The sequence below is a fragment of the Hypanus sabinus genome, chromosome 20, assembly GCF_030144855.1.
Source record: "Hypanus sabinus isolate sHypSab1 chromosome 20, sHypSab1.hap1, whole genome shotgun sequence".
Taxonomy (NCBI): Eukaryota; Metazoa; Chordata; class Chondrichthyes; order Myliobatiformes; family Dasyatidae; genus Hypanus; species Hypanus sabinus.
Window position 1 is genome coordinate 56342117 of NC_082725.1, and position 24341 is coordinate 56366457.

At 38.1% G+C, this 24341-nt stretch overlaps 1 protein-coding gene across 4 annotated transcripts in view; it reads right to left on the minus strand.

The window, feature by feature from the left end:
* Positions 1–3852: 3852 nt before the first annotated feature.
* The window catches only part of c20h18orf21 (chromosome 20 C18orf21 homolog), a 104013-nt gene continuing 83524 nt past the window's right edge, over positions 3853–24341 (minus strand). For 3 of the 4 annotated variants that reach the window (XM_059945560.1, XM_059945558.1, XM_059945559.1), the window contains 2 exons: positions 24014–24237; positions 3854–9723 (listed from right to left, as the gene is read on the minus strand). In XM_059945560.1, the coding sequence (XP_059801543.1) occupies positions 9570–9723; positions 24014–24237 (378 nt within the window). In that variant the 3' untranslated portion in view covers positions 3854–9569. Of the gene's footprint in view, positions 9724–24013; positions 24238–24341 lie in introns of all 4 variants that reach the window. The other variant, XM_059945557.1, reaches the window with a different exon arrangement.

Sequence of the window (24341 nt, forward strand, 5' to 3'; positions counted from 1 at the left end):
AAGCGGCCATTACTAGGGAGAAAGCTCTTGGGATATTGAAAGATCTGAGGTAGTTAAGTCACCAGGACGAGATTCTAAACACCCCAGTGTTCTGAAAGTGATGGCAGAAAAGATTGTGGTGCCATTAGTAACAATCTTTCAACAATTGATTCTGGAATGGTCCCAGAGGACTGGAAAATTGCACACGGCACTCCATTCTTCAAGAAGGTAGGGAGTCAGAAGGAAGGAAATTACAGGCCAGTTAGCCTGACCTCACTGGTTGGGAAGATGTTGGAATCAATTGTTCAGGTTGAGGTTTCAGGCCATCATTGTTTCCTCAAGGGAAATTCTTGCCTGACAAACCTGTTGGTATTTTTTGAAGAAATGCCAAACAGGATAGACAAAGGAGAACCGATGGATGTTTTGGACTTGGATTTTCAGAAGGCATTTAATAAGCCACACATAAGGCTACTTAACAAGTTAAGAGCCCCTGGTATTTCAGGAATGATACTAGCATGGTTGAAGCAGTGACTGATTGGCAGGAGACAAAGAGTGGGAATAAAGAGAACCCTTTCTAGTTGGCTGCCAGTACTATTAGTTTTCCATTGGGGTCTGTCTTGGGACTGATGATTTTTATATTTTAAGTCAATGATTTGGATAATGGAATTGATGGCTTTGTTGAAAAGTTTACAGACAATATGAAGATAGGTGGAGGGGCTGGTAGTTTTAAGGAAGTAGAGAAGCTACAGAAGGATTTAGACTGATTAGGAGATTGGGCAAAGAAGTGTCAGATGGAATAGGTGGAATGCAGTGTCAGTAAGTGTATGGTCATGCACTTTGGTAGGAGAAATACATTTTATAAATGGAGAGAAATTCAAAAATCTGAAGCACAAAGGGGCTTGGGAATCCTGTGTAGGATTCCCTAAAGGTTAATTTGCAGGTTGAGTCTGGTGAGGAAGGTAAATGTGATATTAACATTAATTTCATGAGGATTAGAATATAAGAGCAAGAATATAATGTTGAGGCTTTCTAAAGCACTGGTGAGGTCTCACTTGGAGTATTGTGAGCAGTTTTGGGCCCCTCATCTAAGAAAAGATCAGGGATGGTTCAAAGGAGGTTCACAAAAATTGATTCCAGGATTGAAAGGTTTTCATATTTAGAGTGTTTGATGGCTTTGGGCCTATACTCACTGGAATTCAGAAGAATGAGGGTGACCTCATTGAAACCTATTGAATGGTGAAATGCCTTTGTAGCGAGGATGTGGAGAGAATGTTTCCTAGGATGGTTGAGTCTAAGAGCAAAGCTCACAGCCTCAGGATAGAGGTGTCCTTTTAGAATGGAGATGAAGAGGAATCTCTTTATCCAGAGAGTGGTGAACCTGTGGATTTTGTTGCCACAATTGGCTGTGGAGGCCAAATCATTGGGTATATTTAGGCTGAGGTCGATAGATCCATGATTAGTCAGGGCATGAAGTGATACAGGGTGAGGTAAGAGATGCAGACTGAGAGGGAAATGGGTCAGCTGTGATGAAATGGCATAATACTGCTCCTATACCTTACGGTGTTATGGTTCTGGGCCTCTTATTGAAGAAAAAATGTGCTGGCTTTGGGGAAAGTTCAGAGGTAGTTCATGAGAATCATTCCAGGAATGAAAGGGTTATCTTTTGAGGACTGATTGAGAGCTCTGGGCCTGTACTCACTGGAATTCTTTAGGAGGGGGGAGTCTTATTGAAATGTTTCCTGTGGTGGGGAGTCTAGGACCAGAGGGGTCACAGCCCCAGAATAGAAGGGAATCCATTCTTAATGGAGATGAGGAAGAATTTCTTTAGCCAGAGTTTGGTGAATCTGTTGAATTCATTACCACAGATGGCTGTGGCCAAATTATTGTATATATTCAAAGCAGAGGTTGATAGGTTCTTGATTAGTCTGGACATTAAAGATAAGGCAGGAGGGTTGGGGCTGAGAGAGAAACTGATCAGCCACAATGAAATGGTGGAGCAGACTGGATGGGCAAAATGGCCTAATTCTGCTTCTACATCTTAATGGCTTTATGATCTGCACCATTCAACAACTCCAAGAATAAGGAGCAAGTATCAACATGCGACTTGCCCCAAGTGTGTAGCTCAGAAGTAGACTCTTAAGGGAGGCTTGTGGGAATGTAGGGAGAATATCTGATGGGGGGAATATTGTAGGAATTGGCGCAGACTCAATCTCCTTCAATGCTATAAGAAAATACACAGGCATGTAACTTTTTTAGTTTTCACAAAAGCCTTTGCCTGTATAGATCAGGAGGGAGCATGGAACATTTATCAAGTTAGGCTGTGCATAGAAATTCACCTCCATCTTACATCTTGTACATGATGCTGTGCCAATCTTCACCTTTACTAGGTTCTACCACTAAAGCAGCCCATACATGTCCCTGAAGAACCTCCTTTCCCAGCATTTTCAGATCCCACAGTGGTCCCATCAGCCACAACACGAGTGAAAACAAGTCATACTCAATCCCAAGGGAATGACTGAGATAGGAACAATAGAGTATCAATTAGTCTAATTCCTGATCAACCATATATTTTTTTCTTTCTACTTGACTATCTTCTCAACAAGTCAGTTGTTATTCTATAACTCAAAATTTTGGGAGGGACAGATGGAGTAGCTAGAATCTCTTCCCCTCTCTCCAGGAAATGCCAAATTCTAGGTGAGAGGTGAAAAGTTTAAAGTTGCTTTATACAAGTCTGCTTTATATACACAGAAAGTGGTAGGTGTGTGGAACAGGCCGTCGGGGCAGGAGTAACTGCAGTAGATATGATGGTGACAATTAGAAGTCTGCATGGAATGGAGGGCCACGAATTACTCTTGTGCAGAAGAGACTTTTGTTTAATTTGGCATCATGTTTGGCACAGACATTGTTAGGTCAAAGGGCCTATTTTTTATAACGGTACTGTTCTATGCTGCATTGTATTTATGTTCCAATTCAATTAGTAGGGGCTCCAAGGGATTAACCCTAATCCCTGTAACTGCATTGTTATTATGTACAGACAGCTGAGTCTCCTGAAGATGTGGACTCAAAGGTACACGAGCATTGTTTTTAACCTGTAAGCCTGGCGTTACCTGCTTTCGATTACAACCCGCATCTACTTCTTTTAACCCAACCACAATGCCTCACTGAAAAATTTAACAAGCTTGTAAAGATAGAAACATAGGCATTTCAGTAAAAATAATTCCAACACAGATTGCATTAAAAAACAAAACTGAAATAGTGAACTTGAACTTTGTTGTTAGTTTCTACCCTCTTCTCACAGGGCCATCAACATTTCACGACGTGGAAGCTCATCAGGAGTACACACACTGAGAGGATACCTGTTAATCCCATTCTCGCCCTTATTTCGTGTAACCTATTCTCTCCTTTGTGCCTATTAATATTCACCAGAAATTTGGTGGTTTGCTCTAGATTTGTGGCACTGCCAGTAGGTGGGATAGGGGTTTGTGCCGGGTTCATGGTACAGCAGTGCTGCCAGTAACACATCTCAAAGTCCAATTTACTGTCATAGGCACAGTGTGTGTGTGCACAGATGCAATGAGAGAAAACCCAATTGCAGCAGCAGCTGACAAACAACATTCAGAAAAACAAATTAACATAAATGAGTAATGAGTAAGCTCTTCTTGGGCTTCCAGCTGGGTACAGGTATGCCCGGCATCTCAGAAGGAAGGCTGAGGAACAAAGAAGCCTTGTCTTCTCTTTATGCAATGACTTAAAGCGATGAATATTGTGGTGAACTTCCTCCTCGTAGAGGCAAGTGAAAAACCATCAAGAGCTGGAAGCCTAAGAAGAATTTATTTGTCTTATACACAAGGAAAGCTCTAGATCCATTTTTTAAAAAAATATATAAATTATACAAATAAATACAAGAAAAACAAAAATCCATTGCGGTGCGAAGTGGTCATAGTGTTTCTCAACAGAGGTCGGGATTAGAATGACAGTACATGAGACAATCTGCACTTTTTACATTGGCTTTTTGAGTTTCTGATTAGTCCTGGCCCCCTATCCTTTGAAATGGAGGCTATATAAGAAAAATTGTCTTCTGATATTTAGTGATAGAGCCTTTGCCATGACACTGAGAAGTCACCAATTTAAGTTCCTCCATCTTCCCAGATAATATTGTCAGATTCTTGCTAGTCTTCAGACCTTTCCCTGATCTCCAGATCCTCCCAGGTCAGTCTGCTTCTTTAACATGCCTTCAGTGGAGTCTCAATAATGGCTGGACCTCTGTGATGCCTCCAGACGTAGCCCAGTGCCTCCGTATCACATGTACAAACTCTCTAGATGTTCTAGTTCCTTAACAGCACCCCCAGTTTTCATGTTTGCCAGACCACCCTCACTGTTTATAGAATCCCTTAAATGGCACTTTACCTCCCCAGTGGCACTAGGGTGTTTGCTAGCCCCTCCAGATCCTCTTCAGTATAATCAATGATCACATACACCAGATCCTGCAGACCCTCTGATAACTGGTCCTGTGCTCTACATGCATTCTACCCTTATTATCCAAGTTCTCTATTATATTGTCAGAACTTTGCCTGTATCTCAGTATTCCCAGATCCTCATGATACTGAGTGGCCCTCCGCACTGCAAGCTGGCCTTCCCTCATGTTCCCAGTCTCTAAACTCTACACTGCACTTCATTTGTTCAGTTTGACCAGACCATGCCCAGCACATCGAAAGTTTCTCAATAAAACTGGACTCTCTTGGGCATCTTCACACATTACACTTATTTCTCCCCCATGGATTTCAATAGAATCTTAAGACTATCTCAAAAAAAATCATCAGATCCCTGTATTACCCTGAGCTACTCCAGTGAATCCTCAGCACCTCCATGTATCCAGTTTTCTCCTCAGTATAATAGACGTTTCACTACATCCAAACATTGTCGCCCCTCTACACTCAGCTTCTAAAGTCCTACTTTCAAGCTACTTCAGATCCCCCACTGTTTCAAACTTGTGGATATGTTCCATAGACCATCCTGAGAAAATACAGATGATTAACATTCTCCACAGTACTTCCAGAAAGTACATCAGTATGATATCTTTCTCATTACTAACTTCTATCAAATCATAATATTGGAGCTACACCTGAACTTGTTTCACTTCAGTTGTGTTTGGTTTAAATCGACTCTCCAGAGTCTCTTCTGCGCTGCTATATGAGTTAGTCTGATCATTAATTCTTTTTACCTGGATTGTTCTTACAAACAACCAATGTGGAGTCAATGGGTCACAAGGCCTCCTTCCATTCTGTGATGCTGATTGTGATAGTAACCCCAATTAGTGTCATAACAAACAATCATGAAGTAAGAAAGATGACAGGACTCTTACTATCATATTTGTTCTACTAGTGTTCTCCACTTTCATTTACAAGTTATAAATATTTCAATTCTGATGAACAGCTAAATCTATTTTAAATAAATAAATTACATAGATGCAGAAATTCACAGGAAGGAGCTAGTGGTATAATATCTGAAATACTTTATTTAGAAAGATTCAAGTATCAAGAATTCTGAAGTTTTAGCATTACTTCCAGTAACCTTTGAATTGAGTCTTTGATGAACCAGGATTTGATGTATATATTAAAAGAATAGGCTGTACATGGCAGGGATATAAAAACCCTGAAATATTAAGGCTGCCCAGATATTTCCCGTCTTTCTTAAGTGAACCAATGTCTTGTTGATGAATGAATTAATGAATAAATAAGTAAGTGTATGGTTAACTGGAAGTTAGCAGTGTTAATTTATGATGACCATCTCCCTTTCGGAGAAAGGCCACTTAACTTGAAGGGACCAGCCTGCATATATTGGGTTACATCTAATATGTGTTCTGGTACAACATGGGGGTTTTGCTTGGCTCATTATTTCATTCAGTTTGGAATGATTTGCAAATTTAGTTTGAAATATTGATATATACAAAAAGCATATTAAAATGTTACATTTATGGCAACAATCAGATAGGAGTTTAATTTTACAGTTGAGCAGGCCTTTGTTTTTAAAAAGCTCACTGAAATTACATTAACAATTTTAGCATTTAATACATCATAAACACCCTTTTCATGCATGCAGACCCTTTTTAAATATTTTGTTGCTTAATTCTTTGACCAAGAAAATGGGTAAATTTCATCATTTCTCAGGTAATTCACCAACAAGACAACATTATCTGCAAATAGTAATGTCATAATCATTTTGGGAAAGCCGAAAACAACCAAAGTAGTCCATTCTTTAAGTTCAGTAAGCTGAGTTCAGTAACTCAGCTCTCCTTCCACAAAAACTGAAGATGAAGTCCAGAAAAAAATCAAGCTTTTACTTTTTGTTTTACAAGAAATGAACAAGGGACTTTGTCAAAGCCTATTAAACATATCTAATAATTATAGAAAGAGATTTTCCACATCCCTGTCACTGATAACTGGGCTAGAGTGAAAAACAGGCCTGCCCAGTAGAATCACAAAGGAGGTGGGAGTTGTGGTAGATTTGTTATACCAATGTTAATCACAAAACAAGACTGCTCAGATGGGTAGTGAAGGATAAACGATGCAAATTGCCTTTTCTTATGTCGTGCCACAACCTAGAGAAATATTTTATTTCTCAAAACATATAGTCAGTTCCAAACCGAGCAGCACCAGACTGTCACTTCTTACAATGTGATCATCGCTCTATCACAATACGTTCTGCTGATAATCTGTTTCTGCAGATGGGTTCTTTCCCCTTTGCTCAGGAGAACACTGTCTAAGGAAACTGTACCAGACTGATTCTCAGGTTCACATGACAGGCTACTCACTTGCTTTCAGTTTAATTTCTACTTCAGTCTTTCACTTATGATTCTTTTAATCATGGCCATTTTCAACAACAGGAGTACACAATTTGGAGGAAGGGAAAAAGAATGGCATTTGCTATTGAAATGATTTTTTTTTACTTATATGGTAATAATTTTCACTTTATATGGTACCAATGGGAATGAAGGCCGCAATTTGCATCATCTTCAACTCATCCAGTTGATTTCCAGGACTGCATGGCACAGAACACTTAGGGAAAAGAGAGCACGAGGATGGGGGGGGGGGGGGGGGGGAGTGCTGAGTGTGTGCATGGAGAGGGGCGGCCTGTGCAGAGAGGGTGGGGAGGTGTTCACGGAGAGCAGGGAGCCTGGGGGTGTGAGAGGGCCTGGAGGGGAGGTGCGCACAGAGGAGGGAGGGCCTGGGGGAGGGGGGGTGGCCTGTGTGGGGAGGGGGGACCTGTGGAGGGGGGGGGAAGAGAGGAGAGGAGTGATCACCAGCAGATCTTTTTGAGGCTGGAAGGATATCACTGGTACCCTGCTCCGGGGATCAGCTTTTGGAAATCAACTATTTGCTAGTTACAATAGTGACTTGGAGAATGGAACAAAATGTTATGTTTCCACATCTGATGATGATGATACAAACATAAGAGGAAGGCATGTCATTAGGAAGACAATAACGTCTGCAGGGTAGATTGAGTTAGCTGTTGAAAACCTGGCAAACGAAGTCTAATGAAAGCCTAAGTACTTGGGGAAAAAGAATCAAGAGGTGGATTACCCAAATGAAAAGAGATTGCAGATGTGTGAAGTTCAGAGGGTTTAAGTGCACAAATCAAAAAGTTATCAGACATGTCCAACAAATAATTAAGGCAAATGGCATGTTGTTTCTTAAATCATGAAGGGTTTGAAGTTTACAAACAGGGATTTGTTACAGTTGTACTGGGTCATGATGAGACCATACCTGGAAAACTGTGCACTATTTTGGTCCCCTTAACAAAAGAGGATATCATAGCACTGGAGGCAGTTCAAAGGAGACCTACCTGGCTAGTTCCTGGGATGAAAGGGCTGGTTTGTCAAGAAAGGCTAGACAGTTTGGGTCTATACTCCTTGGAATATACAAGAATAAGCAGTGACATTTAAGACATAGGGTCAGGTTAGGGTTTAGAAACAGGAATGAGAGGAAGTTAGTGGTCAAGGGTAGCAAATTTGGGCAGGAATTAAAATCCAGGTCAAAGTGCTCCGATGTTGAATTTCAGTGATCCCAGAAGATGTGATGCAGACTCTGAGAAGATAGTTCACCTGGTCAGAAACTGGACCCAGGCAGGAAGTCTGTAAAGGCAGCAGGTCCCAGGTATGGGTGGGAATCACAAGGGCTAGTGGGCACTAGGGTTGGAGGTTTGGGGAAGACTGGAAGTCAAGGCTTGAAGATCAAATCAGCAAAGTCTGGAGGCAAAGCTTAAAGGTAGAGGCCCAGAATAGTCACGAGGGCACAGTTCATCAGGAAAGGAGGTCCATGCAACTTGTGATTGGTGTGCTGGGTAGAGTTAAAGTTGGAGGAAGGGCTAGAGGCATCTTGCCCAATGGGTTTGAGGCCTTTCTGAAGGTGTGAGAGGGTGGGTGGGTGCTTTAAGCTGCTCGTGTGTTTCTGAGTAACTTTGTGGGCTTGCGATGGTGGTGCCAGAATGTGTGGCAACATTTGTGGGCTGGTTGTTAAAAATGATGCATTTCACTGTGCTTTGATATACGTGTAATAAATAAATCTAATCTCAAGCTGTTAATACGTATTGACAGGATAGATGTTTTCAGTCACGGGAGGTCACGAAGGAACAGAGGAATTTTCTGCCTTAGAGGGAAATGAAGGTCAGATCATTAGATATATTTAAGGTGGAGACAGAAAGATAAAGGAGCTGAGGCCAGCAGAGATCAGCCATAATCATATTGAATTACTGGGCAGACAAAAGGCCCAGTGGCCTTACATTGTGTTCTCATATGAAGCATCATCAAACTGCAGTTGTGCTTCTTCAAATCTACATTTTAATCACAAGGAATTGAGAGTATTTTATACATAATCTGTAAGTATATCATCACCCTTCAAGCAACCCAACTGGCAAATATGAATAATATTTTCTTTCAGCACAATTAAAACCCTTTTCCTAGTCCACCTCTCCTGACCTTCTTACTTCTCTCTTCTCCTTGCTCATATTTATCTCCCAGCTGACCAGACACTCATGCATCTTGTCTGATCTTTCCCACCTGCAGCCTCTGCTTAAAGAATGGTTTCAGGGAGAGATGAAAAACACTATAGAATCATGCATAAGATTAAAATATTAAGAAAGTAAAACTCATCCTTTAAGACTTAAGCAGAGACAAAACTGAAAGCAGTATTTGGTTAAATATATATTTGTTACTGTAACCATTTATCTGGAACTTCAATATCTACAAGTGTTTGCATCATCCTGCAAACAGCAGTATGTTTCTGAAATAACCAGATGGCAGATCAGCTTATCGTACACCAGACTGCACACATGCTTTTGGGTAATCTGCAGTTCCACATTTGCACTGTAGCACAGAGCTCCAACATGCTTGCTCTTGTAATGTTTCCAGAAGTTCATCTGTAAACAGCAAAATCTATTTTATGACAATACTACAAAACTCAATTGGCACAAAACTAAGGCTGTACATCCAAATGATTATACATACTGACAATCAGTCCATCTCCCCTCAATTATATTTTCTCTTGTGTAGCCGAAATCTAGGCCATATTTTAAAAATATCGCATCATTGCATTTTACACTGAAGACAGGAAATCTTTCAGAGAAGCCTTTGTGCTCTGCTGTTTCTGCTCAGAATTCAAAAGCATCTTAAGACGAGAGCATTGCAGCTTCTTTCCTTTAACTGATTTCAATGATGGTGAAGATGTAGATGGTGTAGAAACAGATGTCCTAGAAAAATAAATGTGGAAGTTAGAAACAGTAATATTAATGCACTAGATAACCATTTACATTTGAGGTAAACAACATTTCTGATCACGTGCACTAAATTCTACAGACCAAAATTAGAAATTAAGAAATATTGTTTGTTGACCACCAACATATACGCGAAGAGAAAAGGATGCTGGGTATTTCACTTAAAATATCACTCTTTCACTCTTAACTTTTATCTGTTATGATAATCATTCTGCATAAATAAATGCTGCATTCTACACTGTCACATACTGATTATGATGTGTTTACACTGACCACATTATATACCTTGCTCCCCAAATCTGCCCAAGCAAATGCTGACTAAAGATGGACTTTGTTAGTTCCACTTACCCAGCTCTTGGTTTCCATACCCGTACATTATAACACTGCAAGTATCCACATGGGTACTTACTGAAATGTGAGAACTCCTGCCCTCACCTGTCTTACATTTTTAGAACCCCCCCCCCCCCCCATAACTTAATGACTGAAGCTACTTCTAAACTCCCTTTCTATTTTTCTAACATGTATTTGTGAAGCTGAAGTCATAGAAGGACATACACAATGAATGCTAGGGACCATAAGACATAGGAGCAGAATTAGGCCATCTGGCCCATTGAGTCTGCTCCGCCATTCAATCTCTTTCTCCTCCTCAAACCCAGTTCCTGGTCTTCTCCCCATAACCTTTGATGCCATGTCCAATCAAGATCACATCAACCTCTGCCTTAAATACACCCAACAACCTGGCCTCCACAGCTGCATGTGGCAACAAATTCCACAAATTTACTGCCATTTGGCTTAAGAAATTTCTCTGCATCTCTATTTTAAAAGGGCGCCCCTCTATCCAGCGGCTGTGCCCTCTTGTCTAGACTCTCCCAAAATGAGAAACATCCTTTCCACATCTTCTCAACATTTGAAAGGTTTCAATGAGAACCCTCCTCACCCTTCTGAATTCCAGCAAGTACAGACCCAGAGACATCAAATGCTCCTCGCATGATAACCCTTTCATTTCTGGAATCATCCTTGTGAACCTCCTCTGGACCCTCTCCAATTCCAGCACATCTTTTCCAACATGAGGGGCCCAAAACTGTTCATAATACTCAAGGTGAGGCCTCACCAGTGCCTTAAAAAGCCTCAGCATCACATCCTTGCTCTTGTGTTCTAGACCTCTTCAAATAAATGCTAACATGGCATTTGCCTTCTTCACCACCAACTCAACCTGCAAGTTAACCTTCAGGGTGTTCTGCACAAGGGCTCCCAAGTCCCTCTGCATCTCAGATTCCTAGATTTTCTCCCCGTTTAGAAAATAGTCCGCACACTGACTTCTACTACGAAAGTGCATGACCATGCATTTCCCAACATTGCATTTCATTTGCCACTTTCTTGCTCATTCTTCTAATCTGTCCAAGTCCTCCTGCATTCTACCTGTTTCCTCAACATTACCTGCCCCTCCTCCAATCTTCGTATATCTGCAAACTTGGCAACAATGCCATCTATTCCATCATCTAAATCATTTATATAAAGCATGAAAAGAGTTGTCCCAACACCGACCCCTATGGAAAACTACTAGTCACTGGCAGCCAACCAGAAAAGGATCATTTTATTCCCACTCACTGCCTCCCACCAATCAGCCAATGCTCTAACCATGTTAGTAACTTTCCTGTAATACTCTTAACTTGATAAGCAACCTCATGTGTGGCACCTTGTCAAAGGCCTTCTGAAAGTCTGAATATACAACATCCATTTCATCCCCTTTATCTATCCTACTTGTAATCACCTCAAAGAATTCCAACAGGTTCGTCAGGCAGGATTTTCCCTGAAGGAAACCATGCTGACTTAGTACTATCTTCTCCTGTGTCACCAAGTACTCCATCACCTCATCCATAACAACTGACTCCAACATCTTCCCAACCACTGAGGTCAGGCTAACTGGTCTATAACTTCCTTTCTGTGGCCTACCTCCTTTCTTAAAGAATGGAATAACATTTGCAATTTTCCAGTCCTCTGGCACCATGCCAGACTCTAATTTAAAATCTAACGCCACCACAATCTCTAATGCTGCCTTTTTCAGAACCTTAGGGTGCAGTTCCTCTGGTCCAGGTGACTTACGTACCTTGAAGTCTTGCACTTTTGAGCACCTTCTCTCTTGTAACAGTAACTTCATCCACTTCTCTTCCTTCGCACACTACAACATCAGGCATACTGCTAGCATCTTCCACAGTGAACAGTGATGTAAGAAACTCACTTAGTTCATCAGCCATCTCCTTGTCCCCCATTATTATTTCTCCTGCCTCTTTTTCTAGCAGTCCTATATCCCCTCATTTCTCTCTTTTTTTTAAAAACATACTTGGAAAAACTTCTACTACCCACTTTGATATTACTTGCTAGCTGGGACCTTGTGGTTGCAGCAAAGGTAGATAGATGCTTGAGAACACATACCACCAGACTCAAGAACAGCTTCTATCCCACTGTTACAGCCTTCCAATGGACAGCTTAATAAGTTACACAACTCAATCTTTCAATGTACCTTGTCATGGCCATTGCTCTGTCTACCTGCACTTCACTTCCTCTTTAACTGGAACATGAAATTCTACATTCTGTTAATGTTCTTTTGTACTACTCAATGTATGCATGTATGCGATGATTTATCTGGATGGCATCTAAGCAAAAGTGTGTGTTATTACACGTAAACCAATTACCATTTAGGGTGGTAAAAAGAGCATACAAGATGCTAGTCTTCATTAACCAGGAAACAGAATACAAGACAGGCACATTATGGTATAGTACAATTTTATTACCACAGAACTGCATTGTATGCAAAATGGTTAGGTAATCAGAAACGTGCATCTCTGAGCTAACTGGGTGAAGACCATGTTGCTGCCTGCTACAGGAAGGCATCAGCATTGGTGCGTGAAGGTGGCAGGCAGTGTAACAGTGGGTAATTGTCTTGGATATTTCTCTTGTCCCTGTCAAGACCCTGTTAGACATTGATAATGTAAGCTGTTGCAAGATTGTTTCCCTTGTTTGGTGACACAACTGGTGGCGGAGAAGTTGCGTACCCTTGGTTGTAGTGAGGACAAGGCCTCAAGCTGTGGGCTTGTTGCTGTAGTCCAGGAGAGGAGACGTCAAAGGCAGTGTTGCATGGCATCTAGGCTTAGTTGGGGGTTGGCCTCTTCCATCACTGCTGCCCTTCAGTGTTTGATCAGTGGAATGACAGACCGGATTACATATGTCTGTGTAGTGCCAGGAATTGCACCATCAATTTGCAGGACATGCTACTCAGACACTTGGGCTATATACATATTTTTTTTTGTGTGACTGTTTTATGCTCACTATGTGGAATTGCTATAGAACCATAGAACACTACAGCACAGTACAGGTCCTTCTGCCCTCCATGTTGTGCCGACTCATATAATCCTTAAAAAAAAGTACTAAACCCACACTACCCCATAACCCTCCATTTTTCTTTCATCCATGTGCCTGTCCAAGAAGCTCTTAAATACCCCTAATGTTTTAGCCTCCACCTCCATCCCTGGCAAGTCATTCCAGGCACTCACAACCCTCTGTGTAAAAAAACTTACCCCTGATGTCTCCCCTAAACTTCCCTCCCCTAATTTTGTACATATGGTCTCTGGTGTTTGCTATTGGTGCCCTGGGAAACAGGTACTGACTATCCACCCTATCTATGCCTCTCATAATCTTGTAGACCTCTATCAAGTCCCCTCTCAATTCTTCTACGCTTCAAAGCGAAAAGTCCCAGCTCTGCTAACCTTGCCTCATATGACTTGTTCTCCAAACCAGGCAACATCCTGGTAAATCTTCTCTGCACCCTCTCCATAGCTTCCACATCCTTCCTATAATGAGGTGACCAGAATTGAACACAATACTTTAAGTGCAGTCTCACCAGAGATTTGTAGAGTTGCGACATGACCTCTCTACTCTTGAACTCAATCCCCCTGTTAATGAAGCCTAGCATCCCATAGGCCTTCTTAACTACCCTATCAACCTGTTCAGCGACCTTGAGGGATGTATGGATTTGAACCCCAAGATCCCTTTGTTCATCCACACTCTTAAGTAACTGACCATTAATCCTGTACTCAGTCTTCTGGTTTGTCCTTCCAAAATGCATCACCTCACACTTGTCTGGATTGAACTCCATCTGCCATTTTTCTGCCCAACTCTGCAGCCTGCCTATATCCTCTTGTAACCTTCAACAAACTTCAGCTTCATTCACAACTCCTCCAATCTTTGTGTCATCTGCAAACTTACTCACCCATCCTTCCGCCTCTACATCCAGGTCATTTATAAAAATCACAAATAGCAGGGGTCCCAGGACAGATCCCTGCGGCACTCCACTAGTCACCGACCTCCAGGCAGAATACTTTCCTTCCATAGCTACCCTCTGCTTTCTTCCTTTAAGCCAATTTTTTTTATCCAAACAGCCAAGGTTCTATGTACAATTTGCAACTTGGCCTCAGAGGAATGCTGTTTTGTTCTGCTGTATTCATGTATGGTTGAATGATAATTAAACTTTGATTTGATTTGGAACTGGCCATTTAAATGAAACTGTAGGTCAGTTTCCATTCAAATTAGGTTTGGCTCCCAATCTTTATCTAGACTTAATCATATTGACCAAGATGACAACTTTCAGTACATAATTAATTTCCCCAAAAACATTTACTAATTCTGAAATTGTTTTACAATGATTACATTTTCAAGCATGATCACTAGAATTATCAATATGCCAGAAATGTACCATAAGAACAAATCAGGCCAGGCAGGGGACAATTTCTGAATGACTGCTTTACAGCCTCTACAGCTCAGTTCAAATTCCCACCAAGTCACCACCCACCCTTGCTGACCCAAATGACTCAGTGATTCATACTTCACACACAAATTACATTGCTTTACTGCTGTGCCTCTCTCCTGCGCATTTGTAACACATTTATATCACTACCTTCTAATGTTGTATTAGCCCATTAGTGGCTGCTCTTGTATTTTCTATCTTATCCTTCCAGTTCTCAACATCATGTCTTCCAAAGCACTTCTTCAGCCAATTACCTCCCATTCTCTTTCTCTCTGGCGCTGGACAGGTTGTCTACATGTCCACCTGGATTGTCTTTGTACAATTCTGTTATTTACATGCACATTGTTGTTAAAGGGGAATTAGCTTTTACTCAATCCTCTGTTTCAAAAAGTATCAATACAATTATCAGCAATTCTCAGCCAACTTTTTGGTCAACATCATGCTTTTTACAGTTGTATTGAGATGGCGTGAAAGGACATATTTTATGAGGAATCTCCTGTTGTAGCAATGAACTTTTGATAATGAAACCACAATTCTGACAAACCATTTTTGCATTAAGTAGCATGTACAGTGAATTAATGATTTAGGAATGAGGGATTTTAGGGGTGGAGTTTCAAGATGGCGACGTAAGCATCTGCCTTTTAGGCGCTCTTTATTTTTTTAACTATAATCACCCTTTAATTAGATCTTTTCGAACTTAATCATATGAGTTGCTACCTTTGATTGACCCTTTTTTCCTAAAATAATAGTTGATCTAATCTTGTCAAACCTAAAATGGCTACAAGTAAGAAATCGGCTAAGGATCCTGTATCCATCGACGCAATTTCTGGTCTTTTGGACATTAAACTGGATGTTAAATTTGCGGGTATGTAAGGCAAATTGGACAATAAACTGGATGCTAAATTTGCGGGTCTGGAAGGCAGACTAGAAGGTAAATTGGACAGTAAACTGTTAAGTTTGGAAAGGAGGATTACTACGAAAATATCCGATTTTGAAGGAGTTGTTAAATCGCTTGAAACTAAGTTTCAGTCGCAGGCGTTAGTGGTTCAGCAGCTTGGAAATAAGATCACGACTCTTGAACAATCAATTTGTGAAAAAGCACGTACAATTGAAGTGTTAGAGAAGAAGATAGAGTCGACTGCTAAAACTTTAGATCAGTATAAGTTTAAAATTACTGATCTTGAAAATCGTTCTCGCAGACAGAATTTGCGCATCATCGGAATTCCCGAAAAAGTTGAGTCCGGTGATTTAACTGAATTTTTCTCTAAATTACTGTGGGAAATTTTCGGTGGTGAAGGTTTGAAAAATGAACCTGTTATCGACCGCGCTCACAGAGTTGCGAGGCTTTCGTCTGTGTCTGATAAACCACGAGCGGTGATTGTTCGCCTTCATTATCCTCGTGAGAAAGAGCTTCTAATTCAGTTAGCTCGTAAAAAAGGTATGATCTCCTTCAAAAATTACTCATTTCGAATTGTTGAAGACTATTCGTATGAAGTAATGAAAGCCAGGATCGCTTTTAAACCAGTGATGGCAGAGATTCATTCGATTGGATTTAAACAAGCTTTAATGTATCCAGCGAAGCTTAGAATGGTGCTGCCCGACAACAGTCTACACTTTTTTAACACTCCTGAAGAAGCGAAGAAATTTGTTGAAGAATATCGATCCTCTAGTGCAACTTGAACTATGAGTTACATTGAAGATTTTTTTTTGGAGAGAGGATGCCATTTCATTTTAAGTTTTAACCCTGGAAGTTGGGTTATAACTTTTTATTTTGAACTATGGGTCTGGGTCTTTTTTTTTACTACTATTATTATTGCTTATAGATGCTGTTTTAATTTTTATAATATCCTTCTTTATACACGTTTGTATTTTGTAATAATGAATTATTTTTTCAAAATGTCGTTTCTTCTTCCCATAAGTCTTTACTTTTTATAAGCGTTTATTTGCTTGCCTGTATTTAGAAATGGAACAAAGGTTTTGAATTCTTTTTTTTAGTCTTTTTTTTTATATATGTTGTAGTGTCTATTAAATCCTTTTTTTTTAAAAAAAAATTCTATTTTGATAACATTTTTTTACTAAATTTTCTTATTAGATTGCTGAATTTATATTCATATTTTGTAATATGGCTTTCTCAAAATGTCGTTTCTTCTTCCCATAAGTCTTGGCTTGTGAAACGTCATCTTTGTATCTGAATATGGAATTTCTTTTTTAAAGGTGTATCACATTTTTAAACTTTAATGTTCATTTTTTTTTATTAATGATTTTTCTGGTTTTACTATTTTAGTTTTTTTTTGACTTGTCTGATATGTGTGTGTATGTGTATGTATATATATATATATGTAGGTATATATATATATATATTTTTTTTTTTTTGCAACTCTATATTTTAATTAGGGTGTTATATAGTTTTTTCTTAAAAAATTTTCTTATGGAGCTGCCATCTTGAAATGGGGGTAATATTAGTATTAGTTTATGCGCCTGCCGCTTGGCTTTCTTTCAAAGGGTGGGGGGAGGGGGGAGGGATCTTTTTTCATGCTTTTGCTTTTTATTTTTTTGCTTTTAGTTTATGGGCTGACTTTAAATTGTTAATATTGTTGAGGTGTCAGGATCTCCGGTTGCTCCTGAATCAATTTTCCTTCTTCCTAAATTGTGGGTTATGTGTCTTTTTAACCTTTTATGATACACACAATTAATATTGGTATGATGGATAAATCTATTAACTTTATCTCGTGGAATACTAATGGTTTAAATCATCCGATTAAACGTAAAAAAATATTTAAAGTATTCCATAGATTGAACGCTAATATTATTTTTGCACAGGAGACCCATATTAGGAGGGAGGATAATCAACGTTTTTTTAGGTTCTGGAAAGGTCAACAATTTCACTCAAATTGTACCGCTAAAATTAGGGGTGTGTCTATTTTTATAGACGCCTCAATTTCGTTTACACATTATGAAATTATTTCTGATCCACAGGGTAGATTTTTGTTGATAACTGGTTCACTTTTTAATCGGAAAGTTGTTTTAGTTAATATTTATGCTCCAAACTTTGATTGTCCTGAATTTTTTAAACGTTTATTTACTTCTCTTCCTAATTTGAATGAATATATGTTGATTATGGGTGGAGACTTTAATTGTTGTTTGAATCCTTCGATGGATAGATCTAAACCTATTCGAACTCTTCCGAATAGATCAGCTTTACTTATTAATTCTTTTATGGTTGATTCTGGAATTACTGAAATATGGCGGTTTTTGAACCCTAAAGAATTTTCATTTTTTTCACATGTATATCATAGTTATTCTAGAATTGATTATTTCCTTATTGATCATCGTTTATTAACAGATGTTATTGATTGTAAATACGATTCTATTGCTATTTCGGATCATGCGCCTTTGAAGTTATCTATTAAGATTCCGGACTCTTCTATCAATACTAGATCTTGGAGACTTAATGCTACTTTGCTTCAAGATCCAGAATTTATTACCTTCATAAAACAACAAATTGACTTATTTTTTTCAACAAACTATAATGAAGAGATTGACAAAGGAATACTTTGGGACTCTTTCAAGGCTTTTATTCGTGGACAAATTATTTCATATTCCGCTGGTAAAAGAAAACAAAGATATTCAGATATAGCTTTATTGGTGGATAAAATTAAAGAAATTGATAAGATTTATTCCGTTACTCCTACCAAAGAACTTTATAAGAAGAGAGTTGAGCTTCAAATGGAACATAGTTTATTATTATCTTCCTCAATTGAGAATCAATTAATTAAGACTAGGGCTCAATTTTATATTCATAGTGATCGAACTGGTAAATTGTTAGCTAATCAATTAAAAGCTATTTCGACTAAGCGACAAATTATTAAAATTCGTAAACAAGACGGTAATTTAACTACTGATTATAAAGAAATCAATAACACTTTTCAAGATTTTTATAAATCTTTATATCAATCAGAATTTGACGGTGACCGGTTTACGATGGATAATTTTTTTAATAACTTGAATATTCCTAAACTGATAGATGAAGATTGTAGCTTGCTTGATGCTCCTATTTCTATGGATGAAATAAGAGAGGCTATCTCATCAATGAATTCAGGGAAAGCTCCTGATCCTGATGGTTTTATTGTAGAATTTTTTAAAACTTTTTCTTTATTGCTTTCTCCTTGGCTATGTGAAATCTTTAATGATGCGTTTGTTAAGAAGAGATTACCTCAATCGTTTTATGAAGCTACTATCTCTCTAATTCTTAAAAAAGATAAAGATCCTACTTTATGTGCATCTTATCGCCCTATATCATTATTAAATGTAGACTCTAAGATTCTTACAAAAATTTTAGCCATTAGATTAGAAAAGGTATTACCACAGATTATTTCAGAAGATCAAACTGGTTTTATTAGGAATCGGTATTCCTTTTTTAATATTAGAAAATTGATTAACATAATTTATACTTCATCACCTACAACCCCAGAATGTGTTATCTCATTAGATGCTGAAAAAGCCTTTGATAGAGTTGAATGGACATATTTATTTAATGCATTGAGAAACTTTAATTTTAGTCCTAATTTTATATCATGGATTAAATTAATATATTATAAACCTGTTGCTTCTGTTCTTACAAATAATTATAGATCCTCTTTTTTTCAATTATCTCGTGGTACGAGACAAGGTTGTCCTTTAAGTCCTTTATTATTTAATATTGCATTAGAACCTTTAGCTATTGCTATTCGTGAGTCTCCTAATATTTTTGGTATTACCCGTAATGAGAAGTTATACAAATTATCGCTTTATGCTGATGATTTGTTGTTATATATTTCTAATCCTAGTAGGTCTATTCCTGCTATTTTATCCTTGTTGGCTCAATTTGGTAGCTTTTCTGGTTATAAGTTAAACTTAGATAAGAGTGAGTTATTCCCTTTAAACGCGCAAACTTTATTGAGTGATAGGATGCCATTTAAAGTTGTTACTGATAACTTTATCTATTTAGGTATAAAAATCACCAAGAAATATAAAGATTTATTTGGACTGAATTTTTTACCTATGCTTCATCAAATTCAGCAACTTACTACAAGATGGTCTCCCTTATTTTTATCATTAGTTGGTCGGATTAATGCTATTAAAATGATGATTTTACCGAAATTTTTATATTTATTCCAAGCTTTACCAATTTTTATTCCTAAATCTTTTTTTGATAATATTGATTCAAAAATTTCCTCATTTGTGTGGCAAAATAAAAATCCTAGGTTAAGCAAAAGGCAATTACAAAAGTCTAAAAAAGATGGTGGTCTAGCTTTACCTAACTTTAGATTTTATTATTGGGCGAATAATATTCGTAACCTAATGTACTGGAAACTAGATCTGGATTCACCTGTGTGCCCACAGTGGGTAAATTTGGAATGTAGTGAGGTTAAGGGATATTCTATATTTTCCGTTCTTGGTTCTTTTCTTCCTATTGATTTAGCCAAATTCAATAAACAGATATCTAACCCTGTTGTTAAACATACACTACGAATTTGGTTTCAATTTCGCAAATTTTTTAATCTGAAAAACTTTGCTCTGGACAGCCCTATTTTATGTAATTTTTTTTTTAAACCTTCATTGACAGATCAAGCTTTTAGTATATGGAAAAGGAAAGGTATAAAATGTTTTCGTGATCTTTTTTTTGAAGGTACTTTGATGTCTTTTGATCAACTATCCAACAAATTTGAATTACCTAAATCTAATTTTTTTAGATACTTACAAATTAGAAATTTCTTACATAAAATTCTTCCATCTTTTCCTAATTCAACTCCATCGGATTTTTCAGATTTGATTTTTACTTTTAATCCTTGTCAGAAGGGATTAGTAGCTTTTATTTATAACATGATTATGAAGATACAGCCAGAAATATCGGATAGAATTAGACAAGAATGGGAAAAAGAACTTCGATGTAATATATCAACAGATAAATGGGAAAAAATTTTACAAATGGTTAATTCCTCCTCTATTTGTGCTAAACATGCTTTAATACAATTTAAAATTGTACATAGAGCTTATATGTCTAAAGATAAGCTTGCCCGATTTTATTCGCATATTAATCCTCAATGTGACAGATGTCACTTAGAAGTGGCTTCATTGACTCACATGTTTTGGACATGTCCCACTTTACATAACTATTGGAAGGACATTTTTGATGTCATTTCCTCAGTATGGAATATCGATTTACAACCCCATTTTATTACTGCAATTTTCGGTATACCAAATGAAGATGGCAATCAGCTTTCCCCTTCAATCAGACGAATGATTGCCTTTGTAACATTAATGGCCAGAAGGTCTATATTACAAAACTGGAAAGAAGTAAATCCTCCTACTATATTTCAGTGGTTCTCCCAAACTATTTCTTATTTGAGTTTGGAAAAAATCAGAAGCACTATCTTTGATTCTTCAATTAAATTTGAAGAAACCTGGGGACCATTTATTCGACACTTTCATATGAATTAATTTGGCCTATTTCAGATCCTTTTCTCTACTTATCCTTGTTCAGGTATGGAGTTCCGGAGTTCTTTTCTTAACACCTTCATATATTTATAAAGTACTATTATTGCCCATGTTAGTTATAGTTTAGTATTTTTTTTAATATATATTTTTTCTCATATATAATCTCAATTTTTTTTTTCTTTTTTTGATGATTATTTTTGTTTTTTTTTCATATATATTTATATAGACTTGATGGATTTATGTACCTTTTGTTGATGGATGTTTTAATAGGATATTATTATCCTATTACTAATGTAATCTCAAGTTTATTGAATCTGTAATCTATTCATTATTATGTGTTGTTTTTTTTTATATATGAAATTTAATAAAAAGATTGAAAAAGAAAGAAAGGAATGAGGGATTTTAATTATGTATATAGACTGAAGATGCTAAAGTGGCTCTCCTAGGTTTGGGGGAGTTGCAAGTCGTTCTGAGAGAAGAATTTGTAACCATGATGAATACAGAAAGTAGGTCGAGAGGAACTGTGCTAGCCCTACAACTGTTCTGTATATATATTAATGATCTAGAAGAGGGGTAAGGAGTGTAGCTTTTGCTGTTGACACTAAATTGAATGAAAAAGCAAATTGTACAGAGCATGCAGAAAGTCTGCAAAGAGATATAGATAGATTAAGTGAGTGGACAAAGGTCTGGCAGATGGAGTAAATGCAAAATCATCCACTTTGGAAGGAAAAAATAGATCAGATTGTTTAAATGGTGAAAACTTCCATCATGCGGTTGGGAGTGGTTGTGAATGAATCACAAAAGATTGTTCTGCAGGTACCACAGGTTATCAAGCAGGCAAGTGGAATGTTGACCTTCACTGCATAGAGAGATTGAATTTCAGAACAAAAAGTTAAACTGTAACTCCACAGCATACTGGTGAGGCCACACCAAAGTCTTGTGTTTTCTAGTCTCCTTATAGTACTTGAGCAAAGACATACTGGTTTTAGAGATGATACAGACCAGCCATGATTTTATTGAATGGCACAGCAGGATCAACTGGCCAGGTGGCCAACTCCTGCTCATAATTTTTATGTTTCCTATAATGGTGATTATTCTAATTACTGTATTCAACATTGAGCTGGACAAGAACTTGAGGACTCTGGAGAAGAGAGCAGAAAGGAGGACCAGCTGGATTCTATTATATAGAGCTGGTTCAAAGTTAACTTGCCAAATGACTGCCTCCTACACTAACTTGTCTTCATTATTAATATACTTTAAATCTAAACATTGACATCTAGCTTCTTACAAACCTAACTTTACCAAAGCCCTCTCACACATTCATCAAGGATCACTTGATAACCTGTTTGGCAAGCTCTCTTTTCACAGAAAGACTTCTTCAAAATCATAAATCCTGGTAATCACCCTCTTTAATGAACTAAACTTGGCACCGTTCTTCTCCAATGGATTAGTTCGAAGTGGCATTTTACAGCAATAATTGCACATCATGCTCATCCTGATGGTACACTCTCATTTCCACTACAGCCTTGTTGATTGCCAGCTTTACCCATATCACTATCAATTTGCCTCATTTAGCCCTTTGATCTTCCCCTTTTTAATTTCTCTCCTCGTTACACTCACCTCACTTCTATCAGTTTGCTGTTGTTAGTTAAAAGGACTAGACTGCACACCACCTTGTGCTGCTGCCATTGGAAAATGTAAAAGTCTGAGTATTTACTTTAGTATAGATTTCTACTCACATTCTCACTACAGTGTACAAGGCCAGTGAACTCCTTCTCTAGTGATAGCTGCAGTATGAACAAGTCAATAGCAGCTCTTGGGGAGAAGTACTGGGTGAAGGGTGTGGGGTAGGAGGGTTATAGATCCAGTCTATAGTGACACACATACAAACACTACCATGCTCTCTACAGCCTGAGAATAGAACCTGCTGGTGTGAAGTACTAATAACTGGAATGAAGGCTGAAAGCTTAGAAGTTAGATTTACTCTAAATTGCTAAAGTTTTGGATTTTCATCCCTTATTGTCCCTATTTGGAAATGGCTCTGAATGTTACAAATAACATACTTTGCAAAGTTGAAGGCTGTACAATAACACTTCTCCTTGGTTGGTTTCACTTTGTTGGAACCAGATAATCAACTGCAATGTTTTTTCTGCCCAGATTCACCCAGTTACCTTTGAAATGTCACTTTAAGTAATTTGGTTGTCTATCCCTTAATAAAGTTGTTAAAATCCTCCAGGTTCCACATGTACACTGATGGCATTCAGTTCCTTCAAACATCTCACTGGAGCACTCCAGCAATTTTTGTTTGTCATATACATTGTATGTCATTTAGACACTACAGGAGGACCAAACATTTCCTTGAATTAAACAAAGAAAATACTAAAGCCACTGCTTTTTGTTGCATCAACTCAGATCTTTGACAAGCCCTCCCATAATGTGCAGTACTATTCTATGTTCCATACCAGGAGCTGATTGAACCAAGAGTAACATTGCCTTTTCCGTCTTAGTAACACCAGGTTCAACAGGTTCAGACCACCAGGCTCAGTTCACCAGCTGCTGAAACTGTGGCATCTAAATTTGACTACTTCAGTGCTCTCTTTTTCAGTCTCTGAACTTCTAACCTACATAGATTTGTGCTCATTCAAATCCCAGGGGTCTACAACATGCATCTATGTAGCTTATGAAGACAAAATGCTAAAATTAAAAAAAACACAAATAGGTTTTGAAATATCTCCAAGATCTTATATAGCTTAACATTGTTATTTCTGTGCTTAGTTTTGTTTCATAGCCATATGATATTCTGCGATTTGACCACACATGAAAGAATTAAGGGTAAAGGGTTTTAGATTGAATCCAGAAAATCGTAGAAGAGAAATTTTAAACACCCAATTTCCTCAGGATACTGGTTCACCTCATGAAATCCCTATTACAGTTAAGACCTAGATATAAATCATGAGGAAATGAAATTGAAATAAATAGTATAAATACCGTGGGGTTGTAGCTGGACTCTTGATTTCTGAACTCAATTTATTCACAAGCGGGGAATATTTGGTTGCTTTCTCAGTGGACTGGGGCATCCTTCTTCCTTCAAGTGTCTTTATGTCACTTTTATTCTTGGTTAAGCTTCTTGGGATGTGGGGCCTTACAGCCAGAGATCTTCTTTTTGCTCCATTAAATCTTGATGTTTCCTTACATGTATAGCATGTAACCAACTGCAGGGATTGAAAAAAATATTGTTAGCACAATATCTGTTCAGGGTCAAAATTGAATGCAAGTGATTTCTGAGTAAATGACAAGGGTCCTCCAAGCAATTTTA